Source organism: Nestor notabilis, unplaced genomic scaffold, assembly GCF_000696875.1.
Source record: "Nestor notabilis isolate BGI_N333 unplaced genomic scaffold, ASM69687v1 scaffold18627, whole genome shotgun sequence".
NCBI classification, from domain to species: Eukaryota; Metazoa; Chordata; class Aves; order Psittaciformes; family Psittacidae; genus Nestor; species Nestor notabilis.
The window spans coordinates 2,279-25,717 of record NW_009937140.1 but is presented as its reverse complement, the minus strand read 5'-3'; the positions used below and the strand labels follow the sequence as shown (position 1 = coordinate 25,717).

General features: G+C 36.4%; 1 protein-coding gene across 2 annotated transcripts in view; it reads right to left on the bottom strand.

Moving 5' to 3' along the window:
• Positions 1–23,439, bottom strand: part of CAMSAP2 (calmodulin regulated spectrin-associated protein family, member 2) — an 84,845-nt gene that overhangs the window by 59,350 nt on the left and 2,056 nt on the right. For both annotated transcript variants that reach the window (XM_010018686.1, XM_010018687.1), the window contains exon 2: positions 13,760–14,019. In XM_010018686.1, the coding sequence (XP_010016988.1) occupies positions 13,760–14,019 (260 nt within the window). The remainder of the gene's footprint in view (positions 1–13,759; positions 14,020–23,439) is intronic.

The window sequence follows — 23,439 nt, the reverse complement described above, 5'->3', positions numbered from 1 at the left end:
TTTATCATATTTGTAGGCTTCAGACAGTATTTAGTGAAACAAAAGCCAAAACCAAACCAACAATTCACTCCCCACTTCAAGTTTTTTTTATTCCTCACACTCAAGCAATACTTCAAGATTAAATTCTTTCAAAGCCTCTAACACTCTTGACAAACATTCCCATTTGTCATTGTCAGTTTTTCTGTTCATAGAAGACTTCCAGTCAATCTTCCTCCATACAGACCTGCTACCAGCGCAGTGAAAGAAAGTCCTGAAGGTACATTACTGCTAAATTTGTAAAGAAAAGCAATTTCATCGTTCTGTAGGTCCTGTACTTTGCCGTTTAAAAACTAAGAATGAAGAAAAGGTTTTCTCCCCCAACACACATAGTGCACATCAGCCCAACACTTCTCAAGGGAATGCCTTTCCCTGAGCTGTAGACTTCATTTTCATCTTGTTACTTCGCAAAGTTAACCTTTGCTTAAACATTTTGTGACTGAATTCCATTTGATCTTGGTGTAATACTAGTAACTGGTATCAGTTTAATGTATTACTAGACTAACATTAAGTAATAAAATTTAGAAAGTTCAATTATAATAATCCATACTTCTTTTTAGTATTTTCCTGTTTTAATCAAAATCCATTATTTTGCCCCCAGAAATTATGACAATAAGGTAAGAGATAATGGCATGTCTAGTTGCCAACACATTAGCAACGTATTATTTTAAATCGGTAAAGTACCATGTACGCTGATGCCATTGCAAGAAGCAGAGGAGTAGAGGTGGGAGTTATGCTGTGGGAGAGAAAAAAATTGTCATCCTTCTGGAAAAAGATATTCCTGGCAATAGGTTTTATCACACCATGCCTACACATAGATCTGGAGGTCTCTGCTTTATTGGGGTTGTCACAGATTGATAATGCCCTTTAGATAATATAACTGAAGCACTTTCAGGAAGAAGCTCCAAGCACTTGGCTCTGGTTATCTTTTGGTAACAAAAAGGAAGAAAGTGGAAAGAAGTGAAGTTGCTCTGTGACAATGAAGCTTTGTGGACTGATGGACTGTGTGTTCCAGTCTCAGTAACTTCACTTCCTCTCCCACCCAGCCATCACTCTAAATTTCCCCAAAAATCCAGTTCCCATCCCAAGCCCTTTGATCTCTCCCATTTTCCTTCAAGCCTCCCAAGACCAGCCCAGATCTGGAGAGCTGCCTTGAACTACCCTCAATATGCACTGGCTCAGGAATGAAGCTCATGAGAGTCTATGGCTGTTTGGTCTGCACTTCAGCCTTTTCTTTGCCAAAGGAGTGAATTTGGCTCACTTACCTCTAGTGCAGTGGATATCTCCAATAGATAAGATAAATAGATCTACACTAAGTTTGTACAAGAGAGAATTTGTAAAATAAATAACCAGCAGAAGACAGATATAGGCCATCCATAAGTGGAACAAAAGAAAACCAAAATACCATTTGACTAGGATTAGACTTGCAAAATCAGGTAATCTTTTAAAGTTCTTTTCAAAGAGGGGTTGGGAAAGGTACAGAAGCAATGCAGAGAACAAGAAATCAGCAGTGCATGCCTTCAGGAAAACTTAAAGGCAAATTTACTCAGTGGTTATACTGAAAGACTGATATTGTTCCAGATAAAATAACTCACAAGAAAAAAAAATTCTAGAAGGCTACAGTTTGGGTAAGACAACAAAAGCAACATTATGATAAAAAAATCATATACTTAGAAAAAATATGAAAATAGTCTTGCATGATTTCAACTGTAATTTAGTCATCAAGATGGTAGCCAAGATGAATATTATCTAAAAGTAACTATGAATCAAGAGCTTTGTGCAGGAAAAAGCAATGTAACTGGCAGAAGAGACATGCAGTTATCACCCCAGTGAATGTAGCACCTTCTAAGTGACAGTAAGTACTGGGAGGCTTTTGTGTTGCTGTCCAAGGTTTCAGCCTTAAAAAGATAGCTACTAGCTCAGTTCTTTGATGACTGAGGACACTCATTGTGCTTAAGGATGAAAATAACAGCCTACAGAGAAACACCTTGCTTCCATTACGAGTACAGTGACCTGCAAGTTGTTACTAGTATCTTCCACTTTTTTCAAGGGAGTTCTAATTCAGTCTTCTAAAACATATATTAATTATTGATAGCCTTTGGATTATCTGTAAGCCTGCCAATTTCATGCATAACCTACATCTTCAGAGTCTAGAGCAAATAAAGAAAAAATACTATATTTTTAAAATCACAAAAGGATTTAAAGACAAGCTCACTATGCATATTGAGCTACTCTTTCCGTAACTAAGAACACTGGGAGCATTCCAAAAGACTAGAAGAAATGAAACAATGAATTTTTTTTTTAAATTCAACAGAACACAAAAAATTAAGGCCACACACCCTTCTTCTCATCTCGTACAAAATAATTTCAAAGGCAATAAGCACCTTGATATATATACAAAAAAGATGACTATAAAGATAATACTAATTAAAACATCAATTTATAGAACATAAGACATTTTTTCAATTCACTTATAAATGTAACTGAAAAGTTTAAGACTGTCATTATGAGTGCAAGGCATTTCACATGATACTAATACATTCTGATTAAATAGAATTTTAAATAGAATTTTTAATTATAAATAATTAAACTTATTTATAATCTGGTCAACTAAGCTGAAAATTCAACTCTGAGCACAGAATCACCAATGAATATTTCCAAGAAAACTCATCCCTGTGGTGCAGCAGCTTGACATTTCTTACTATTTTTACCAGTGACCTGGAAAAAAAACCCAACTCATTGCTGATCAGGTTTAAAGAGAATGCAAAATGTATGGGTAACATAGCTAAGGAAGATGATGAATCAGAGGAGCAGAGGGATGAGTTCTCCCTCTAAATTTGGGAGGGTAAGAAGAGAAGCAAATAAGGCACATGGAAATGGAACCACCTTACTTGAAAAAAATTAAAAAATGCAAGCTATAGTAATCAGAAAGGTATTATCTTCTCTAGTAGAGGAAAGGTTTAAAGTTGTTTAAGTAACCTAAAATAATTCACACTACAGCCATATGTACGATAGGAGCATAATTGTGTTTAAGTCATTAAGACATGAGATCTTGTTAGAACAAGCAAGGCTGCATTATCCTTCTCCCTCCTCCACAATCAGCACAAGCCAATAATACCACGCCACATGTAGCCTGTGACATAAGTTCTCAGTTTCCCTATGTTCAGAGAACACCAGAGAAATTATCCCTCAGTGCCTAGAGGCATATAGGTATTACTTTAATCTTTTTGTTTCGTCTTGTGGTTGAGAGTACACAGTACTTCAGCAGGTTTGTGATTTTCCCCCCACAGCTTTGACCTGAAAAAATAAGAATTTTTAGGCATACACATATGCTGACTTAGAGAAAAAACAATTCGGGATGCTAACTAGCAATAAAGAAAAAAAAAAAAAAGTACTAGAGAGTACCTGGGGACACTCTTAAGAAGTAAGTACCTTAGAAGACACTGGAATAATTTGACTGATGCCATTATTGTCTAATTATTACCCTAAAACTGATAGCAAGTTCAGCAAGTAAATTAATTGGGAAGGACTTCCAGCATCAGAATTTTCTTCTCTCTAGCAATTCTTTGCTAGTGTCTATACATATTTCTTCAACAACTACATTGTTACCATACTATTTTAAATCTTCTCTCTATTTATTCCTGTTACTGACCAAAAAAAAAAAAAAAAAAAAAAAAAAAAAAAACCAAAACAAAAAAAAAAAGCAAGAATTTGAATAATCTATTTCTTTGCAGGTACTGACCTATTAGATACACTTTACCATAACGAATTCAGCAACACTGAGACGATGAGGCTTCCCTGACAGAAGGATACACCAAATTACATTTACTTGCAGTTTTTCTATGGGTAGTCACACCATTTTTCATTTTTTTTTAGCTAACATACACAAACATGTCTTTACAGGGAACTTCTAAATATCAGGAGACAGGTCTGTTTTACTTCTGGGATGGGGGGACTTAAGAAGGGGAGGGGAAGAGAAAAAAAAAAAAAGAGAAAAAGAGTAAAACCTGTTCAAAATTGTGAGCTCTAACCCCACGTAGTCCCGTATTCCATTTTACTTTTATTTTGGTTTTGCACAGAGCAAAGGTGTTAATGTAACCCAATGCTAAAAAGTGAATCAAGCTCCTTACAAAAGTTGGCTGCCTTCGCAAAACCATACTACAGAAATATACCACACAGATTTACAGGATTCTTTCTATGTAATCAACAACTCTGACAAATGCTTATTCCTTCACAGTGTGCCCTTAAAAAGAGGAAGCAAGCACAGAGTATTTTCCACCAAAGCACGTGTCACCAATATATGGTATATTCAATTTCAAATATGAAAAAATTTGTCAGAAACAAGTCTGTATTATCCTTCTGCAGCAGGGTGGAGAACAAGTAAGTAAATCACTGATCAGGCGACACTGTCTGACATCAGAGAGTATAACCACCTGCATGTGAGCAAACAGCGAATGCCATGCTGTCACAGCAAAGCCAGCTCACGTACAGGTGTCTGTCAACTGCAGATGCTAGTGTGCTAAAAAATGCTCCAGTACCCATTGTGCCCTACAGGCCTTGACAAGGCTCAGCTGGAATTCTAGGTCCAGCGTTCAGCAAAACCTGTCAAGACACATTGGCACCAAACGGAGAACATTTGGAATGAAAATAAAGTTTGGGAAAACAAGTGTGAGAGAGAAATTACCCGCCCACACATCAAAGGCTGCTGCAAAAAGGAAGGGAATAAACCTGTTAATGTTCATAGTAGACAGAACACAAAATAAAGGGCTGATACTGCAGAAAGTATTTTAGAAAAAGGAGATGGTAGGGTTCTTCTGACTGTTGATACGACAAAAGAGAGCCTTCACTGCCCCCAATTCCCAGCGATTCAGTTTTAACCTGTCACTTCTTTATCAAACCAGTTTAAAGAAATTTCAATACACACTTCACATTGTATATACTTATTTCATAACCATTGACTGTTAGGTGTTCTAAATTGTGTTCCAAACATCCAACTTACAGCCTATAAAGAGCTCTTGCCATTTAAATTTGAGACATGTCACCAGTCTTGACAACTGACTGATCTGGATCTCTAGCTATTGCTAGATGATTATATAAGTTATCATAAAGATAGCTTTTCGCAATTTACTAAAAAAAAAAAATAAAATATAAATATGAAGTTGTAGGAGATCTTCCTGACATAGACTTTGCTATTTATCCACTAGTCTTATATTCATGGTACAGGAAAGCAAAGCAATGTTTTATATTGGGGAATACTCTTCCTAATGGCTTTCTGATGGTTGGGGAAAGCTAATAATCGTCCACTTTTATAGTTGACAACCAATTTGTTAAACAGCCAATTTATAACTCGAATAGTTTAACAAGTTGCCAGATTATGTTTTAATACAAGTCTCAAAATGTTTTATTTACGTAGGACCAATTCTATTGCATTTTGCTTTGGGTTATTAGGAGATATATTTCTGCCAGGTAATAAAAATTTCCTACTAGCTCATATAAAAACTACCACTTCATATAAATGACTCAAGTGCACTGCTATTTACTGCATTTCCCTAAGTGTCAAACAAAGACTAGACATACTGTGTAGACCTTACAAAATTTTGTTCATTCAACTTCAGGAAAAAAAAAGATAATCCCATAATGTTGTTCAATTCCACAGTTCTTAAGAACAAAGATTTTAATGTTATGACGTATCCACTGTGATGAGAGGGTGCTCTTTGCTGACAAATGAGGGCAGATTGCCAGCCCTGCGTATGCAGATTAACAAATGCAGATTCGCAGTGTTCTTTTGTACTATACTGGAGCAGCTGCTGCATTACAGTGAGTACGAACTATATTCCTTCAACAGCCAGTGCAGTTTTGTCCCCTTGGTGATCTGTGTACTACACAGAGCTGGTAGTGAAGCTCTCCTTATGTTTACATGACAGACCCACACCTCCTGTTAAAAGCAGCTCACTATTTTCCATAATAGGAAGAAAGCAGCGCTCTTAACCAAATAACTGCCTGCTACAACCATGCAAGAGTTTTAGCTTTCCCCTATACAGAAGAAGGGTATTAAGAAATATTTCTCTTAGTATAATTTAAACAAACAAATTTAGACATACCTTCTAGGTAGTCTGTGAAACAATGAATACATCTTTTACTAAACAGCTTAGTTACTATACTCCAAAATATACTTAAGATAGCAGAAGTCAGACCATTCCTAAACATTTAAGTAATTTTTTCACATAAAGACATACAAAGAAAGTTCACAGCAGCAAACCAACAGCCAAAATCTGAAACACTAAACAGTACTGTTGAAACAGGAACAAGATGTTTGTAAACTGAGTTTAACAGAATAGTATTTCCTTCAAGGCTAAGGAAAATACTTCCCAATGTGTTTGACCATTTTCTACATGGTATCTGGCATTCTTCACAGACTTTAATTCATACCATCAACTTTCATAATTCATGCCTCCTTTTAACTGGTTTTCCTTATAGGGCTTCCGGAGTCAGTGGTTTTGGTCTGGTTTTCAGGTTGGGGTTTTTTTTATTATTGGTGGTTCTTGTTGTTCTTTGAGGGGTTTGTTTGTTTTTAATTAAACAACAATCACCATGCCCTTTTTCTTCCCTCTCAGGTTAACAGCAGCATAAGAAAGAACACTAACTAAGAATACTATCAGAAGCTCTTTGGTTCAAAACTGTAGTTTGCTCTAGGCAGAAGAACACCAACTACTTTTTTCAGCCCTCACAGCACCCCATGTTCCTAATTAGCCAGGAAGTGAATAAGACAGACAACAGTCAATAATGACACACTGGTTTATTTTCTCGTGAAAGGCACGAGACTTGACATTGGGAGGTACTACCTTGTCTTGAGGCACACGTTCACTTTATTTCCTGTCATCATACCAACAGGAACACTTTGGTTTATTTAGTATATTATGTATCTTGATTGGAAGATGTGTTGCAATAGTCTCATTTTAGTAAAATGTTTATTAAATGTAACTGTCACAGTTTTACATTAAAATACACATGAGAATATGTTGCTATTTCTGAACACTGCCTACTACATTCACCTGGCAAAGGAAAATGTAAGGCCAGTTCTGTATAGCTCACAGATTTTATGGCAGTTCTAAGAACACACTTTCAGTGCAATACAAGCAGTACAGTCTATTCAATAGCTCTGTGCTGAAATGAATCCTGAAGGAGCTGTTAAAAAGAACAATCATATTTTGTTAATTTCCATGCAAGAATCCTTAAGGATACAAATCTGAAATGTCAGCCACGTTGCTGGAACCTTGAATAAGACCAGAATTCTACCTTGATTTTTGTAGTGAAATTAAGGATGCAGGAAGGAAAAAACCTCACAAAAATAAAAATTAAAGCTAGAGAAATATAAAAGGATTTTGGTTTTCTTTTGTGTTGAGAGCTGCAAACACTAAAGCAATGGATGGGACCAATCTTTTATGATTAGAGTTGCTGGAAAGGACCAGCAAAGAACCCGTACTTTGTGTTCCCTCCAACATGACTCTGCTGTCAGTAGCTCTGCTACCTTCCGCATCAGTTGCAGCACTTGGCGCTCAAGTTGAGCGGACAACATTCCACGAAAGCCTGAAGGATGCTGCAGAGGACTTTGTGGTTACCTATGTCTTCCACAAATTCCTGAGACAGGTATCTAACCTTTTGGAGTTAGCTTCTGTCTTTTTTTGCGGACAGTCTTTGTTAAGCAGATTTCCAAACTGATGTTCTAAGAATAAATGGTTATTTTCTCCCACAAACGATCTTTCTAGTAAATAATGGTCCTTTACTGCCATTTTCTTTTCAGCTATTCATAGATGATGATACCTATGAATAAAAGTAGGCATAGAGCCATTTAATTATGTATTTTTATTTCACCTGCAGTTTCTTTCAGCTGGCTTAGAGAAACACAGAAGTGACTCAGTTTCACTGCAGTCAAGCTAATTGTTTACACTGCAAAAGAATGGCACAGGTACCACATAATCAGAGGTCAGTTTCAGAAAACAGTAAGGCCTACACTAAAGACATTCTTCAATCCCAGAAAAAATTACAGAAATAAAATAAACCAGTTATGACTAACACTGATAACCTGTATGTTTTGCACACACTAAATCCTAGACAAACATACCATAGAACACACCAAGTCACTGCTGTTAGTTACGTGACACAGAGCAAAAGCATCTTCTAGATACAAGACTAACATAATTAAAAACAAGCAGCAGGCAAAACAAAATCCCCAGGCTGTAAGTCAACACAAGCTGCATGAAACAAGCTAATAGAACACTGAGTTATAAGTTAAGATGGTAAGAGCAGAATAAACTTTCTGAAGAGTTATAGTAGTTACCACGACCAAAACAAACTGGCACCTTGTGCATGAGGGAGCTTGGTTTCCATGTTACTGCATCAAACAGATGTTTGTGCAATGCTGACTAAAGTGTGATCTTACATCCAACAAGACCAGCAAAACCACTGGATCGCTGTTCTCACGCAAATAAGAATCCCACAAGAAATGTGTGAGGAGATGAGTCTAGAAACTGAGCAAAAAAGTACAGAACATCTAAAGGTTATATTATCCCAGCCTCAAAACACAGCTGAATGGTTCTATGCAGCACATTAGACTAAACTCAGGTTCTGTTTCACCACTGTATTTACTTTTTATATCAATCTTTTGTAAAACATACCACCATGCAAGATGCTTCAATATCACAAGTCTGTTAATACTAGAATCTAGAATATTAGAATTTAACTAACAAATTATGGTATCTATGGGCTCAAGTCAAGAAACTGACAATTCTTCTTACACGTCCTCATTAACAAGTGATTCACAATAGCACAGGAATGGAAACTTGTTACATCATGCCTAAAACAAGAAAAAAAATAAGAAATTCTTCAGGGCAGAAGCCACATCTTTTCTTTGTTCTATGAAATGTTTTGTACACGTTTTGCTGCTTTACAGAGTTAAAGGAATTCTACAGCACGAAAATGCAGAGGCTGCAGCATGTAGCTGCAAGCTAACTGGGTCCTTCATCAAGGAGAAATAATCCACTGATGAGAGACACTGTCATTTCAAATGAATACAGTCTGTCAGAGAGACAAAAATCTGAATTGCAGCATGAGTTAACCACTCACTGTCTGCTATCTTATCCAGAAGGGGATCCAGATTCTGGCTCTGGGTACAAAACCAGAACTATCAATCGCCCTTACTTTCATGTAAGTTTTGCTGGCTATGACTAATTTAGTAACTAGTACTGCACAACAGAAAAGCAAAACTGGTGCAAAGCTCCCAGGAATCCCCTCTGTTCCTTCTGGAGATACACTTCAATCAGCTCTAGTCTAGTGAAATGAGTACACCTTGGCAAGCAAGCTGCATACAATAGGTGCAATCCTACATCCCATCTTCCAGTTCAGTGGCTGGAAGAGTTTGTGGTTCCAAAGATGACTCCACAATACAAGCCAAAAGGGCAGTAACTGTGTGCAATACAGAATTCTGCCTTAAATGCACACTGATCACCATTGAAAAGGTAATACAGGCACACCTATTTATAACTCAGTTAATAGCCCAGATTCACAAACTGCTACAGAGAGAATTATTGCCAGACTTCCTCAGAGAAGACATCCTCAAGGAAGAAGGTAATTTGCAGCTAAATGGATAAACAATTTGGATGACAGCACACTACTTTTTATATTAAAACACCATACACATGAATAACATCTCACAATTAGGGAGATAGCAGTATTTCATCCTACCAGCTACCATGGACTTATTGCTGGGGTTTTGCTGGAGCCACTTATTCCCTTCGCATCTTGGCTGGCAATTATAGAATTGTATGCAGGATTTAGAAGTTCCATTTTTTGGGGTTTTGTTTTTTAAAGTACTATCATTAATCATTGTACATGGGTGTAAGTTGAAGGTAGCTGCTCAGCTGGTGATGCTTTTCCACAACAATATTTTTCCAAATTAGAGTTCTAATTTTAACGAGTTACACTTTCTGATTGTGTTATTCTTACTCCAGCTTTTATTTTTTCCCATACAAAGAAATATTTAAAAGTATGGCATATTTTCATAGAGATAGTATTTATATATTCAGTAACCACTAATCTTTTCCCAGCCACAAAATTTTATTTAAGAACTGAATATCTAAAAATGCCTTTTTTTCATCTGTAAGCATTAAACCAAAATTATTGCCTAATTATACCACGCTGAATTCTTAAACTATTTGATTTCTATAGCCTTTCAAAATCTCACATCTGATTTCCATATGGAAGTGCCTGCTTAAGACATTTTTTGGGTTTTTAATGCAAATGCAACTCACCAACAGAAATAAATAGTTTTACTCATATTTTTGCACCTTACCTTTCAAACTTTTTAACCATCAAGTAATTTCTTTTGTACTCCTGACCTGAAGTATAATTTTCCATCAGAAAAATACTCTGGTTCTTGGTTCAATGCCATTTCAGTTCTAAGCTCTAGACTATTTCTGCCCTGTTTAAAGTCTAAGCAGAACCAAGACCATATGATATTCAACTTGGAGAGTAATAACATGGTATTTGGTTCTTTTGCTCCCCTACCAAAAATTCAGGCAGCAGGATGATCCTATCAACTAAGATGACTTAACAAAATAAACACAAAATTTACTTTTAATAGCTTGCAGAGAACAGAAATAGCGATACCACTGAATAGTTCTGTAGTGTTATCACAAGATGGAATCTCTAAGGAACAGTTTCAGTTTCAAAGTTTTTAAATCAGAACAAGCCTAAAGATTAACCTAGCTTTCAATTTTACCCACAAAACAAACCAAACATAAGAAAGACTAAACCAAACCAGACTCCACATGGACTTCCTTATCCTGATGAAGGGGAAGCTTGAACAGAAGATTTTGTTCCTGTTACCATGTGTTAATTGCATTAAATTCCTGTTTCCTAATCCCATTCCACTGGAGGAAACTGATTTTTATATGTACATACACCTATGTATGTATATACAGATACACACAAACACAAGAATTTGCAGCTTCTCAAATTAGATGCTAACGCAGCCAAGTCAGTCATGAGTAACAAGGAAATTACCATCCATCCCATCCATAGTGCATAAAGAAACATCCATTTCCTAGACTTTTCAAAGACTTGAAAATAAAAGATACTCCCTAAAAAAGATTCTATTATAGCTATCTAAGAAACAGAAAAGGCCAAGATTTGACATGCCTGCTTTAGTTAGTCACACGTGAAGTAAATCAACAATTAATCACTAACCTATAGTACAAGGAATTCCAAGTCTGTTGACCACATCTACACACACATTATAAAGTACAAGTAAAATTAAACCATTCCATACTCAAATCTCTTTCCATAGTTTCATGCCGTAATAAACTCATTCTTTTTTCAGCAATAGATACACAATACATCAGAGCAGATAACAATAAATGTCCTCTAACACCAGCATGTGTCCCATATTCATGGGGAATACAGGCTAGCAAAGACAAAGACTACCATACTATTTCTTATTACATTACTCAGAATTACACTGAGCACAGGTTTAACACCATCTGGCCTACTATAGGAATGAATGAGTCAATTACATATGCAACCTTTCTGTTCTACATAATTGAGAAAGAAAAATTATTCCATGCTCTAAACCAGGATATACATTTTATTTTTTAAGACTTGTAGAAACTGTGACATATGGAAAAGTAGGAAAAGTTACTGGAAGACATCAAGGAGAGAATTTTAAGACTCTGACAATACCACAACAGCCAGATTTGAAGTACTTTGTCAACTCTGCTTATTGTATAATAAGGAAAAAGGTTGAGACTTCCCAACTAAAATGTAGCACTGCTGCTAGGAACTTGCATGGGGATGTGAGCAACGCATGACAAATGAAAACTCTTGGGCTCAGAATATTAGTGCTGAGACTACAGTTTCACAGCCATTCCTTTGGCAGCAATTGTTTTAGACATGGCTGCCTTTCTGCCCAAGCAGTTGTATTTCCACTTCAGTGTTACCTCTCATTGTCACAGCCCAGCTGCTTGTGAACTAACTCAACAGCATCACTCATCTGTTGCTGGTACTAGAGCACAGACAAGTGACCTGGTGTCGTGGTTCAAGCCGAGCGGGCAACTTGGAACCACGCAGCCGCTCGCTCACTCCCCCCCTTTTCCTTCCTCCCCCCGCTCCCGGAGGGATGGGGAGGAGAATTGGAGGAATGTAACTCCCACGAGTTGAGATAACAGCTCTCCAGTAACTAAGGTATAATACAAATCACTACTGCTACCAATAATAATGATAAGAGGAATAACAAGGGAAAAGGACGCAACCGCTCACCACCCACCGACCGATACCCAGCCCGACCCGAGCAGCGATCTGGGCCTTCCGGGTAACTCCCCCCAGTTTATATACTGGGCATGACGTGCTGTGGTATGGAATCCCCCTTTGGCCAGTTTGGGTCAGGCGTCCTGTCTCTGCTTCCTCCCGGCTTCCCCTCCTCTCTGGCAAAGCATGAGACTGAGAAAGTCCTTGGTCAGAGTAAACATTACTTAGCAACAACTAAAAACATCGGTGTTATCAGCATTGTTCCCAGACTGAAAGTCAAAAACACAGCACTGCGCCAGCTACTAAGAAGGAGAAAAAAGGACTGCTGTAGCTGAACCCAGGACACCTGGGCAGAGCAGGAATCTGGGGATGTCCATCTGCTACAATAATTGATGCTTGAATAACTACTTGCTGGACTATACCTAAGCAATATGGCAAGGAAAGACACAAACACGCACTCAAGCACAGAGGAAATACAAAATTGCTACTGAAATGCATTTTAAGCAACATTAATTACTGAATTAAAGAGCAGCAAAACAAACTAGAGAATGCCAACACATTTTTCTCAACTGACAACTCTGAAAGCAATGCCTCTTACAACTACTCTAGAAAGGGATCAAATGAAAAAAATCAAATGTGAAAACACTTCATGTTTATTTATTTTCATATAAAATACTGAACATTAAAAGGTGAAAATTTTAAATACTTGAAAAACAATTGAATATTATTCTATCATATTGTTATTTTCAAAACAACCATATGTAGCCATCCTTTTTACAGGGTTTGTTTTTTTTTCTAAACTCAGCACCAAACAAGGAAGGAAATCCATCACTTAGGAGCTTAGTGATAAATCATTCATCCGTAGAACTAGTGTTTTAATTAGCAGCTGCATAAAGCAAAGACATATTATTAAGTCTCCATGAAAGAATATACTGTTGTTGCGTGTTTTACATTGACTTAATATCTAACTGATGACTACTGAATGTTACTAATGTTATTGACTTGCCTTTGTCAACAAACCCTTTTTTTCTTAAGATTGTAACCAAAGATTTCTCTGAGAAACGAAAAACCCCAAACTATTTTCAAACCGCTTTTCCAACACAGAAATCTTCAATGACAGTCAGTTCTGTAAAACTGAAATCAAAGTGATCATATTGTCACTCTTATATTTAAAAATGTAATACTTAAAGTAAGTAGAATGATAGGTGTTTTCGAGCATTAGTACAGAGGAAATACACCTGCACTGACAGCTATAAGGAGATAGAAAAACAAGCCAAAACAATCATAAGCCTCCCACTAATAAATCACATTTAACTCTTGAGAAAAATACTTCAACATAATGATGTATGTTAAAAGATACATACATAGTTTTTGAGAGTACACCGAATAGAAGAAATATAACATACAAGTTTTAATCACTCACCATCTGAATTGGTTTTTTGTGAAGATCTCTTTCAGTCACCAACTTTTCTTGGTCAGTAACATAAAGGCCTTTTTGTGCCAGGGCTTGTATAACAGCATCATGACCTAGAAGCGGTTTTGCAGCATCACTCTTGAGAATAAGGCTACCAGCACGACAGTAGAGTTCTGCAGACAGCAGCAAGTTAACAACAGGTGGTTTAATGTGCTCCTGGTCATACTGGTCCGTGTAAAATGGTTCTCTTAGTTCTCGTGGAACATTTTCTACAAAGAAAAGAAAGAATAGATACAGTATTAGGCTTTTTTTACATGTATGAACTCAAACCTATGTTAAAGAAAGCATATTCAAGGGAAGGCCAGAGTCATTATCAGTCATCATGATATAAAACATTAGGGAAAACTGCATACAAAGGTAGCATTTGAGCTATAAATAGGAACTAAAGAAAAATTCAAGACCAATTCCACACTGCAAAGGCCACACCAGAAGACCAACATGTGGTTACAGCATCATTACCTGAAAATGTTCTGGCTTCTTCAAATACATGCCCAAACAGTTTCATTTCCTTTGGCATAACATTATATAGGTCAAACATACAAAGGCAGAACACCCATTTAAATACAAATGCCGGTGTCTGTTACAAAAATAGATTGGGCTTAGAATGTTATATCTTAGCACAGATTAATTTGAGACAAAAAGGGCAACTTCCACTCAGCATCCTTCTAGGTTTCATATATGCAAGAGAAATTTGATTGCTATACTATCTATTTCAAAGGTCCTGCATCACAGACTGACGACAATCTGGCAGTCAGCATAAAAACATGGATGTTTCAATGGAATTTAAAATAATGGGGAAAGGTAGAAAAAATATTATCAGCTTCCTTCTGACAAAATGCTGAATTAGTATTTGCCCATTTGTGTAACTGACTTCCCTTAAAATTGTGGCTTTCCTCCTTTTCCAGGGAAATAGCTTAGCACCCACAGAAAGGTATGCAAGGTATGCAAGATTCTGTGAAGTTTATGCTGAGATTTTAACTCCCAAATTAGCATTCCAAGACAATCTATCACTTTCCCAAATACTGTACATAATACAGGCAGACTATACTTATTATTGTCTGCCACAAAAATAATAGTTATAAATTAATCTATATGGTACTAGGTCAAATTAAATCACCAGAGAAGTGGAAAGTAACTTAGACATGCTTTCACACTTCACATTTCTTGACATATACACTGCAAGATGCTCCGTTTTCCCTGTATAAGAATTTCACTCTCTAATGTTGTCAAATTAGTTAAGCCAACAGCATTTATGGGATAAAGACCATGTGATTCTTTTCCTGAGCCCAAATGGAAAACCCTATTTAATTGCTACAAGGTGGAGGGGGGGAAAAAAAAAAAAAAGTGTTTAGGAAAATAGTTATGCAACTCCAGGTACCTATCCCCTTTGCCTTCATCTGGATAGATGGTTAGAGACAAGGTTTGAAGCAGAGGGTGGAGTAAACAGCTCAATATGGGTGGAGCAGGAGAGAGAGAAGAAACAGAACATGCCATCACAAGATAATGACAGATTATCTTCTTCCTCATACATATTCTATTGCAGTTCATGTGCTTCCATGATAGGCTTTGGAAGAAAGAGCTAGCTGCCTTCTAGCTATGAAAGGAAAAGATACACATTATAGAGTGCAAAAAGGGAAAGAAATATGACATTTAAGAAAGTATGTGTTAATAAGGATGGTAAAAAAAGATATTGCTTCTTATCTGCTAATTCAGAATATCAAGGGGAAGAGAGGTAAAATTTATAATTTGTTTAAACCAGGAGCCTAAATTTGGCTAGAAACTTGACAGCTCTGTTTTAGAATACAGATTGAAAACATACTGTCAGCAGAACTACATTGCTCTTTACAATACAAGCCTAATGCCTAAAAACATTACTTTTTCCCAAGATAATAAAAAAACAACTAACAAAAAAACCCATACCAGTGTCAGGCAATGATATTGCCACATTTTCTTGCCACTTCCCAGCCTTACTTACTGGCCCTACAGGACCTACAGTCATCCAAGACTAGAAAAAGCTTTTATAATTTAAGAACTCTATGAGCTGCTAGGTGCCTGTTTCCCGAGGTATTATTTCCATCTGTCTCAATTCTACCTGTCCTTTCTTTCCCTTATTTGTCCATATGTTGTCTAATTAAATATTAAGCTTATTATTTCTCAAGTCCCTCATGATCCATCTCCACCTTGGAATCAGCTCATTCCTTGTATGACTTTATTCTCTACAACTCCAAATGCCAACTTTTAAGGCATGTTCATACTATTTCCTCAAACTAGAGAACATTAGAAAACATTTTTTTGTAAATATCACACAATGCACAGGCAGCAGATTTTGTCTTTTTTGAAACCCACCCACCCACCATTTTTCAATCACATGGGAAGTTAGACGTAATGGGGGGCAACAGGGAGGATGAGATAAAGCCATTTGTAATTTCTTAGAAGACCTAAAAAAGCCTAAATGACAATGATGGGTCTCAAGTCTGAAGAGTTGAGCCAGAAAATAAACCTAAAGACAGGAAATAACTCATTGCCTGTTACAGAGTAATTTCTGATCTTCAGTATTGCTGAAAAAGACCTTAAAGTGACAAGGTAAGATGCAATGAATGCATTTATCATGAAAGAATGATACTACTGGGGGTCAGTAATGAAAAAACCCTCAATACACAAAAAAAACCCCCAAACCAAACAAGATAAGAACTATCAAGGCCAAATTTGTAAAGGATATTTCTGCTTCTGAAAAATACAGCTAAAGCAAAGTGAGATGTATGCTTTATTTATTTAATTTTTTTTTTTAAACTTCATTGATGTTCACAAAAATAAATCTGGAATAGAAACTTACTGGTGTTCATAAAAATAAAACAGGATATTTATTAGGGAAACAGAATACAGAAACAAGCGGCTAGGAAGATAAACTGCGACTGCAGGCATATTCTGAATTCATAAAAAGAAAACGTGAAAGCATAAAAAAATCCCTGCTGCAACAAGATCAGAAGTCTTCACAAAAATTCCTGTCACAACTCCCTTCACACAGACAGAACCACATGTACTTTTCCACGTTTATAACATGTATCAAACTGTTCGGTATCAGAATAGATCTTGATAGGAGATTCAAACTGTGTTCTCATTTCTGTTATAGTTTAAAAGGGATATAAAAGAAAAAAAAAAGCACAGCAGCTAGACATGGAGGAAACTTCCTGTTACTGATCTCAAACTAACAGCCCTTCCAGACCTGGTATGTGTTGCCTCTGCAGTCCTGTGGAGGACAATTCAAGACTACATCCAGTTCTCTGCAGATTACCAGAACAACCAACAGTGTCAAAAGCCTTTATTGATGATTCTGGCAGGACTGGAGATTGTTAAATAGCTCTGCTAGGCAGAGAAGAATCTTAACGCTAATTCCCAATATATGCATTACACCAGTCTGTTTCCTTTGCCCAGCTGACAAGTGCCTTTTTAAGATTAAACTCTGAAGTCAATGAACAGTTTCAAAATAAATACCTTGTTGCGCATGTTGCCATAAACTCCCATTTGGCCTCAAAATTTGTGGCAACATACAGCAATTATGCCAGGGAGATCTATCAGGGGCACAGAGTTCAAGGAGTTGAGCACATAAAATAGAGATGAGCCCATGGGAACTGGGTCTATTTCAGCTGGAGAGGAGCTGGGAGGATCTCCTCCAGCACCCAATGGGCAGGTTTTAGACAGACTTGGGCCGTGAAGTGACACAAGGCAGTGGCCACAAGCTGCCACAAGGAAAATTTCAACTGGATAGAAGTAAAAAAAGTCCTTCACAATGAAAGTGGCAGAGCAGAGGCACAGGGTGCCTGAGGGCCTGGCTGTGAAACCAGTATCCATGATGACTTTCAACACCTGAGTAGACAAGGACCTGAGAAACCTCTTCTAACTCCGAAGCCTGCTCTTCTTGGAGCAGGAGGTTAAAATAGACAGCCTCCAGAGACTGCTTTTACCCTGTTTGTTTCCTAAAATCGTCAGCAGTACCATGGGTTTCAATTTTGGAAAAGTTTTTGGGGTATGCACTTAAGAAAATGGAGTTTGACACTTTGAATTTCATACAGAACTGTGAAGAAAATACATGAAGTTATAAACAAGTTCAACACACAGGGAAAAGAAAAAAAGGAAATACATTAGCCCAAAACAATAATGTAAATTTAAGAATCAGGCTAACTTTAGAAGAGTATTCAACACATGTTCAGGTAATTTTCCCATACATTACAGTAGACTCAGAAGTCCTGCATATGCTCTCTTTAAAGAAGAAAAAGCTTTAATGCAAACAAGGGATTATTATTTCTTCCTACCATGAAACAGAATTGTAAATTAACTTTCCATTTAAACAGACCATTTTAAATGGAAAGAATAATCTAAAAATAATTCATGTCTACCACCTCTGAATTTACCTTTAAAAGGTGCTTTATAAACAAAATTCTCTGCTCAGTTATATGTGAATTACTCCTTGAAGAATAGTCTGAATTCCTCTTTTGGAAAAATTTCTTTTATTAATATGAAAAGCCTACACTTTCTTTAAAAACAAACTAGTTTTTTATAAAGTTCCCACACGTGAATATAATCCTTTGAGTTACATGACTGTTGAGTTTTTCAAACTTACAAGAGTGAACCTTTCCAAGTTTATGAATGTTTGCATTAAGGAGGTCCAAAAGCTTAGAAGTCTTTGTCAACAAGGTCTCTTTTTATTTTTCTTTTTTTTAATCCTGAGGATAATGTAAGCAAGTTAAAATGTTTCACTATGGGCTAATTAAAATATAGGTCATTCCTGAGAGCCACAAGGCCACATTAAGCCTCAGCCTAGAAAGCTTCAATCTTTACAGGTTACTGACGTCAATCAACAAAGACATTAAGAAATAAAAACTGTGCAAGACTGAGACTTAATACAGAATTATTTCATGAAAATTCTGACTAATACCTTTAATCACTTCCTAGTGCAAACTAGTAGATGAATTTATGCCAAATCTTAATGGACTCAATTACTTGCCAGCTTTCTGCAAGACAGCAAAGGTATGCTTTTGCCATATGGTAACTGTTAAAGTTACTTCATTCAGATGCCTACTTCCCAATAAGGATTCTGGTGCCCCATTTACCAATCAGGCACAAGAGAGCAGAGCTTTGCACGGAAGTCAAGAGTCCAAGAACTAAGAACAGGTCAGAGAAGCATGATTTATATTAATTTGCTTCTGATTAAGTTTTTTAGTTGCCTCAGTAGAAGAGAGGGACATTTCAATTTGCTGGTTTACTTTGGAGTCACCTTCAATGGCTTTGATGAGTACTCTAGTTCTAGGATTTACAGCAGGTTAATCCAAGGAGCAAATTGATGCTACCAAAATGAGAAATCATGAAACAAAATTTTGAATCAGGAAGTGGAAAACAAAATGAGATAGTTGAACTCAAAAGAATTTTTACTTCTTGGTTTGTTGAATCAGTTTGCAACTGACATTGTTCTTGGCTAGCAGGAACTAAGTGTAGTTCTGGCTAGGGGCAAGTGTCTAAATGGTCAACCTCTATAAATGTATGGCAGACAATTTCAGTATCACAATTCTTAACTCTGTTCAGCTAAGCAAAATGAACTTGTGAGATTCTTTAGCATCACAGAAGTACTATGAAAGAACAGACCCTATCCTCTTGTCTCTAGATACCACAAAAAAATAAATGACTATCCACTGCTTTGACAGCAGTTTTGCACTTATAAGGGATTCCTTTTGAAAAACAAACCAATCAACAAACCCAAAACCCCAGAACATCCGAGGAAAAAACATGCACAGGCTCTACCTACATAGCCCACCTAGATTCCAGTTATTACTTTGAACCCTGAGAATCACATAAGAAATGTTCTACTGGGTCACACCAAATGTCGACCCCATCCAGTATTCTGTCTTCAGTAGCACAACAGGAAGCGCTACTCACAAAGCATAACGAATTTGACTGGTAGAAGCATTTCCTATTAAAATGGGAAAGTTTAACATCTGCTGTGCTGGAACCTGCATATTGATTCAGGTTTTGATACACAAAAGAATGACTTAGAATTCACATCGGCAATAAAGAAATCAATTTGTATTAGCATTAATACCATCAGAACTTATTTTTGGGAAAGGCAAAATATGAGAAATATAAAGACAATAGTATAGTTGTAATCCCATCTCACTCAGCACCCTTGATGACTGTTACAGTCAGGATAGATTTAAGTAACTTACAGAACAGGGCAAAAGATTGTTTCAGAAATTTAGAGATAAACTTTATTTCTGAATTATTTTAAGACTTTATTAAACCAAGCAAAGTTTTTTTGCCAACCATAGCTAGACAGATACGAGCTGACACATCTGCTTTGGTATCTGGCTTACAGGTTCTCTTAGTTTAAGACTGCTTCTAGTTGAAAAAACAAAACAAAACAAAACTAAGCTCTCTTACAATAGGCAAATATATTTCAAATACTCCATTTCAACTCTGTAGCAAAATAATAAAACTACCACCTGAACCAGTAATTATGTATAGTCCAAGGGAGAGGGGGAAATGTGCGTGTAGGAACAACTCACCCTATTTTTTTAATGTCTTGAAGGTTTTTCACCCCAGTCCCATTTTCCAGAATGATCAGCAAAACTACTCAGAGCCCTGTGCACCATCTACAACCTCAGATGGCTCTACCAAACCTAATAGTTCCAGAAGCTCATACAGTTTTCTTGATTTACTTTTAAAAAGTGATCCATAGTCAAATCAAGTTTTAAATGTGTTCTACAGAAAAGAATGATACGATCAAATTCTAAGTAGACCATCTCAGTAGATTATTAGTCCAATCAATTTATTTTAGCAGGATTGACCAAAGCATCAATTTGCAAGCACCTAATTTCAAGAGATGATGGAAATCTATTAAAAAAATATTTCCTCACAAGAATCTCAAACATTTGCTTCTGTACTCCCAACTCTCATGCATTTTTGCTCTAGTTGCCATACTGAGTAAAAGTAAAGAGATTTGGTCTGCTAGGAAAAGATTTAAAGATGTTCTGGCCTGCAACAGTCAACATAACAAAGGAGACTCTTTAGTTAAATGTTGTTTCTGTCAGATACACAATATTAATTTCCTCCCTTTATGGTTCTATTGGCAACATCTGCAAACAGCAGAAAGTAGCTGCATATGACTTCTGAAAATATTAATCATCCGTAGAAACCTATTTTTAAGTTTCTTCAGTAATGTTTCATTAAAGATGATGCAATTTGTAATCAGTTACTTCAGACACCTGTAAAGGATAAATTTAATGTTAAAAGGTGGATGGACTATTTTATTTTGACTGCAGGAAACACAGCAAGGTTTAGGACAAGAACTCATATACGTGCAGCTTTTATTTAGTTTATTCCTGTCAAAAAATCTCATGCTAAACCAGTGAAATTTATTACTGTAGCAGGATAATATGTTGTATGAATAGTAGAACAGCAACAGATTTAACTTGACTTTAAAATCACTCTCATAATTTTCTGAGAATCATACATAGTCTTAACTCAGTAACTAAAAATTGGATGCAATGCTGCCTGAAAAACAATTTTCCAAGAGTACTCAGAGGGTCCCCTATCAAGTGGGAAGAATGTGTACATCAAGGTTCAAAAATCAGTACCTTCATTTGTACTAGCTGAGGTTCTAGAGAAGCAATCCCAAGCTACAATGGGATTGAAAGCATTTTGCAGGATAAAGTTATAATTCAAGGTGATTTTGATAAGTGGTAGAAGTGGTTTGAAAATAGGATGCAGTTATATAAGTATAGCTGCAAAGCAGGAACCTACAACTGTACAATTACAAGATGGGAACAACTGAGTAGGCAGCAGTTCTGCAGAGAAAGATATGGAGCTACAGTGAATCACAGACTGAATGAGTCAACAGTTCTAGGCTGATGCAAAAGTGACAAACATCATATTCTAGTGAATAAATGAGAGTATTATAGGTTGGAAAGATGAAGTAATTTTTCAAACCTACCGTGTACTGGTGAGGGTGTAGCTTGCCCACTAGATCTAGATTTGAGTACAGAATTCAAGCAAAACCTACCACAGAAAAAATACACCTAAAAAACCCAACTAAACAAAAAAATAACAAACAAAATCAAAACACCAAAAAAGAGCCCCAAAAAGCTTGACTTGCAAAAATGAAGTTGAAAAAAGTCTGTTTTATCTAAACAGCAGAACAGAGAGGAGACACTTCTTTTTATTATGTGGAAGATGTTATAACGAGGTAAGGTGCCCACCAAGGAATAGGATACATCTACCAGGAACAGGGTAACTAATGGGTTTCCAGTGTAACAAAAGACATCAAGATCATGCTGTTCTAACATCTAGAGGTAAATATAAATAAAGATTCAAATTGACTAGCAGACATACTGAGGAATCTCTGTAATTAGAGATTTTTGAAAAACAGGCTAAACAAACATCTGCCAGGAACGATGTATATTTAGCTCAGCCCATCTTTAGGATGGTGGATGGATAACAAGCTTACCAGCCACATTTTGAAAAGACAAAAACTTCACACTACAAAATACTGAAATCTGCTTACGTTGTTTTAGTAATAAAAAGGACACAGAATAACACAATGTCAAGGCCTTTTTTAAATTATTCCTATGAATTAAGTCCCATTATACTTCTAAGCTGAAGCATATAATATCAATACAGTTCAACCACTTCTTTGAAAAGTGTTTTTTCCATATTCAAATGGTTAAATCCCAGCACTGGGATCTAATGCTGAAATTTAGTGTCTGCAGATTTATTTTCTAAGGTCAAACATTCCCACTTTCATACTTGCAGCAAAACACGAAGGCACAAAATCCTACGCTCTCTCTACACTTAAATATGAATGCTGTCTTCAATTGGTATTTCTCAAAAAAAACCCCAAACATACAAGATGCCTCTGACAACTGTTAGTATACTCTTACTCTCTTAAGAGACCTTTTTTAATAAGACAACTTACTTTGTGGGCCAGAGTCTATTCTTGCAGTAACTCTTGTTGGAGGACAACAACAATATGCAATTGGTGTCTCAGTTTTTGGACACGGAGACATCAATTAAATACAAAAAGTCACTATTAAATGTTAATGAACAGTACCTATATAAAAAACCTTTTTTCAAGAAAAAAATTCTCTTCACAACACCTAGCAAAGCTGATCCACAATTCTGATTGTATTAAAATTTGCTTTTAAGAATGTGAAATATGTCCACTTAAAGATGTGCCTGTTTAATATATAGATCTGATATATAGACATAAAGATTTGGATTTCTTCAGTGAATACATGACTGCAACAACTCAGACTTTTCATTAATCAAAATGAATGGCATTAATTTATTTCAGAGAGGGTGGGGAAAAAATCCTTTGCTTCCCCAGCCCACTTAAGGAATTCCAACATTTCAGGGATAAAAAAAGAAATGAAATGCAGCACCCATAAAGATACTAATCATCGTCTCTATTTCCTTTGTACAAATGTATATCACAATAGGGATAAGACATGACTGAGGTCGTGATCCTCTCCAAAGAACTAAAATAATTTAACAACCCCAAGCTTCCTTCTTGGAAAAGGTGAAGGTCAGTTCTTCTGTTTTGCTCCAAGTATAAAGGAAACATTTGTATTGCAGCCATGCAG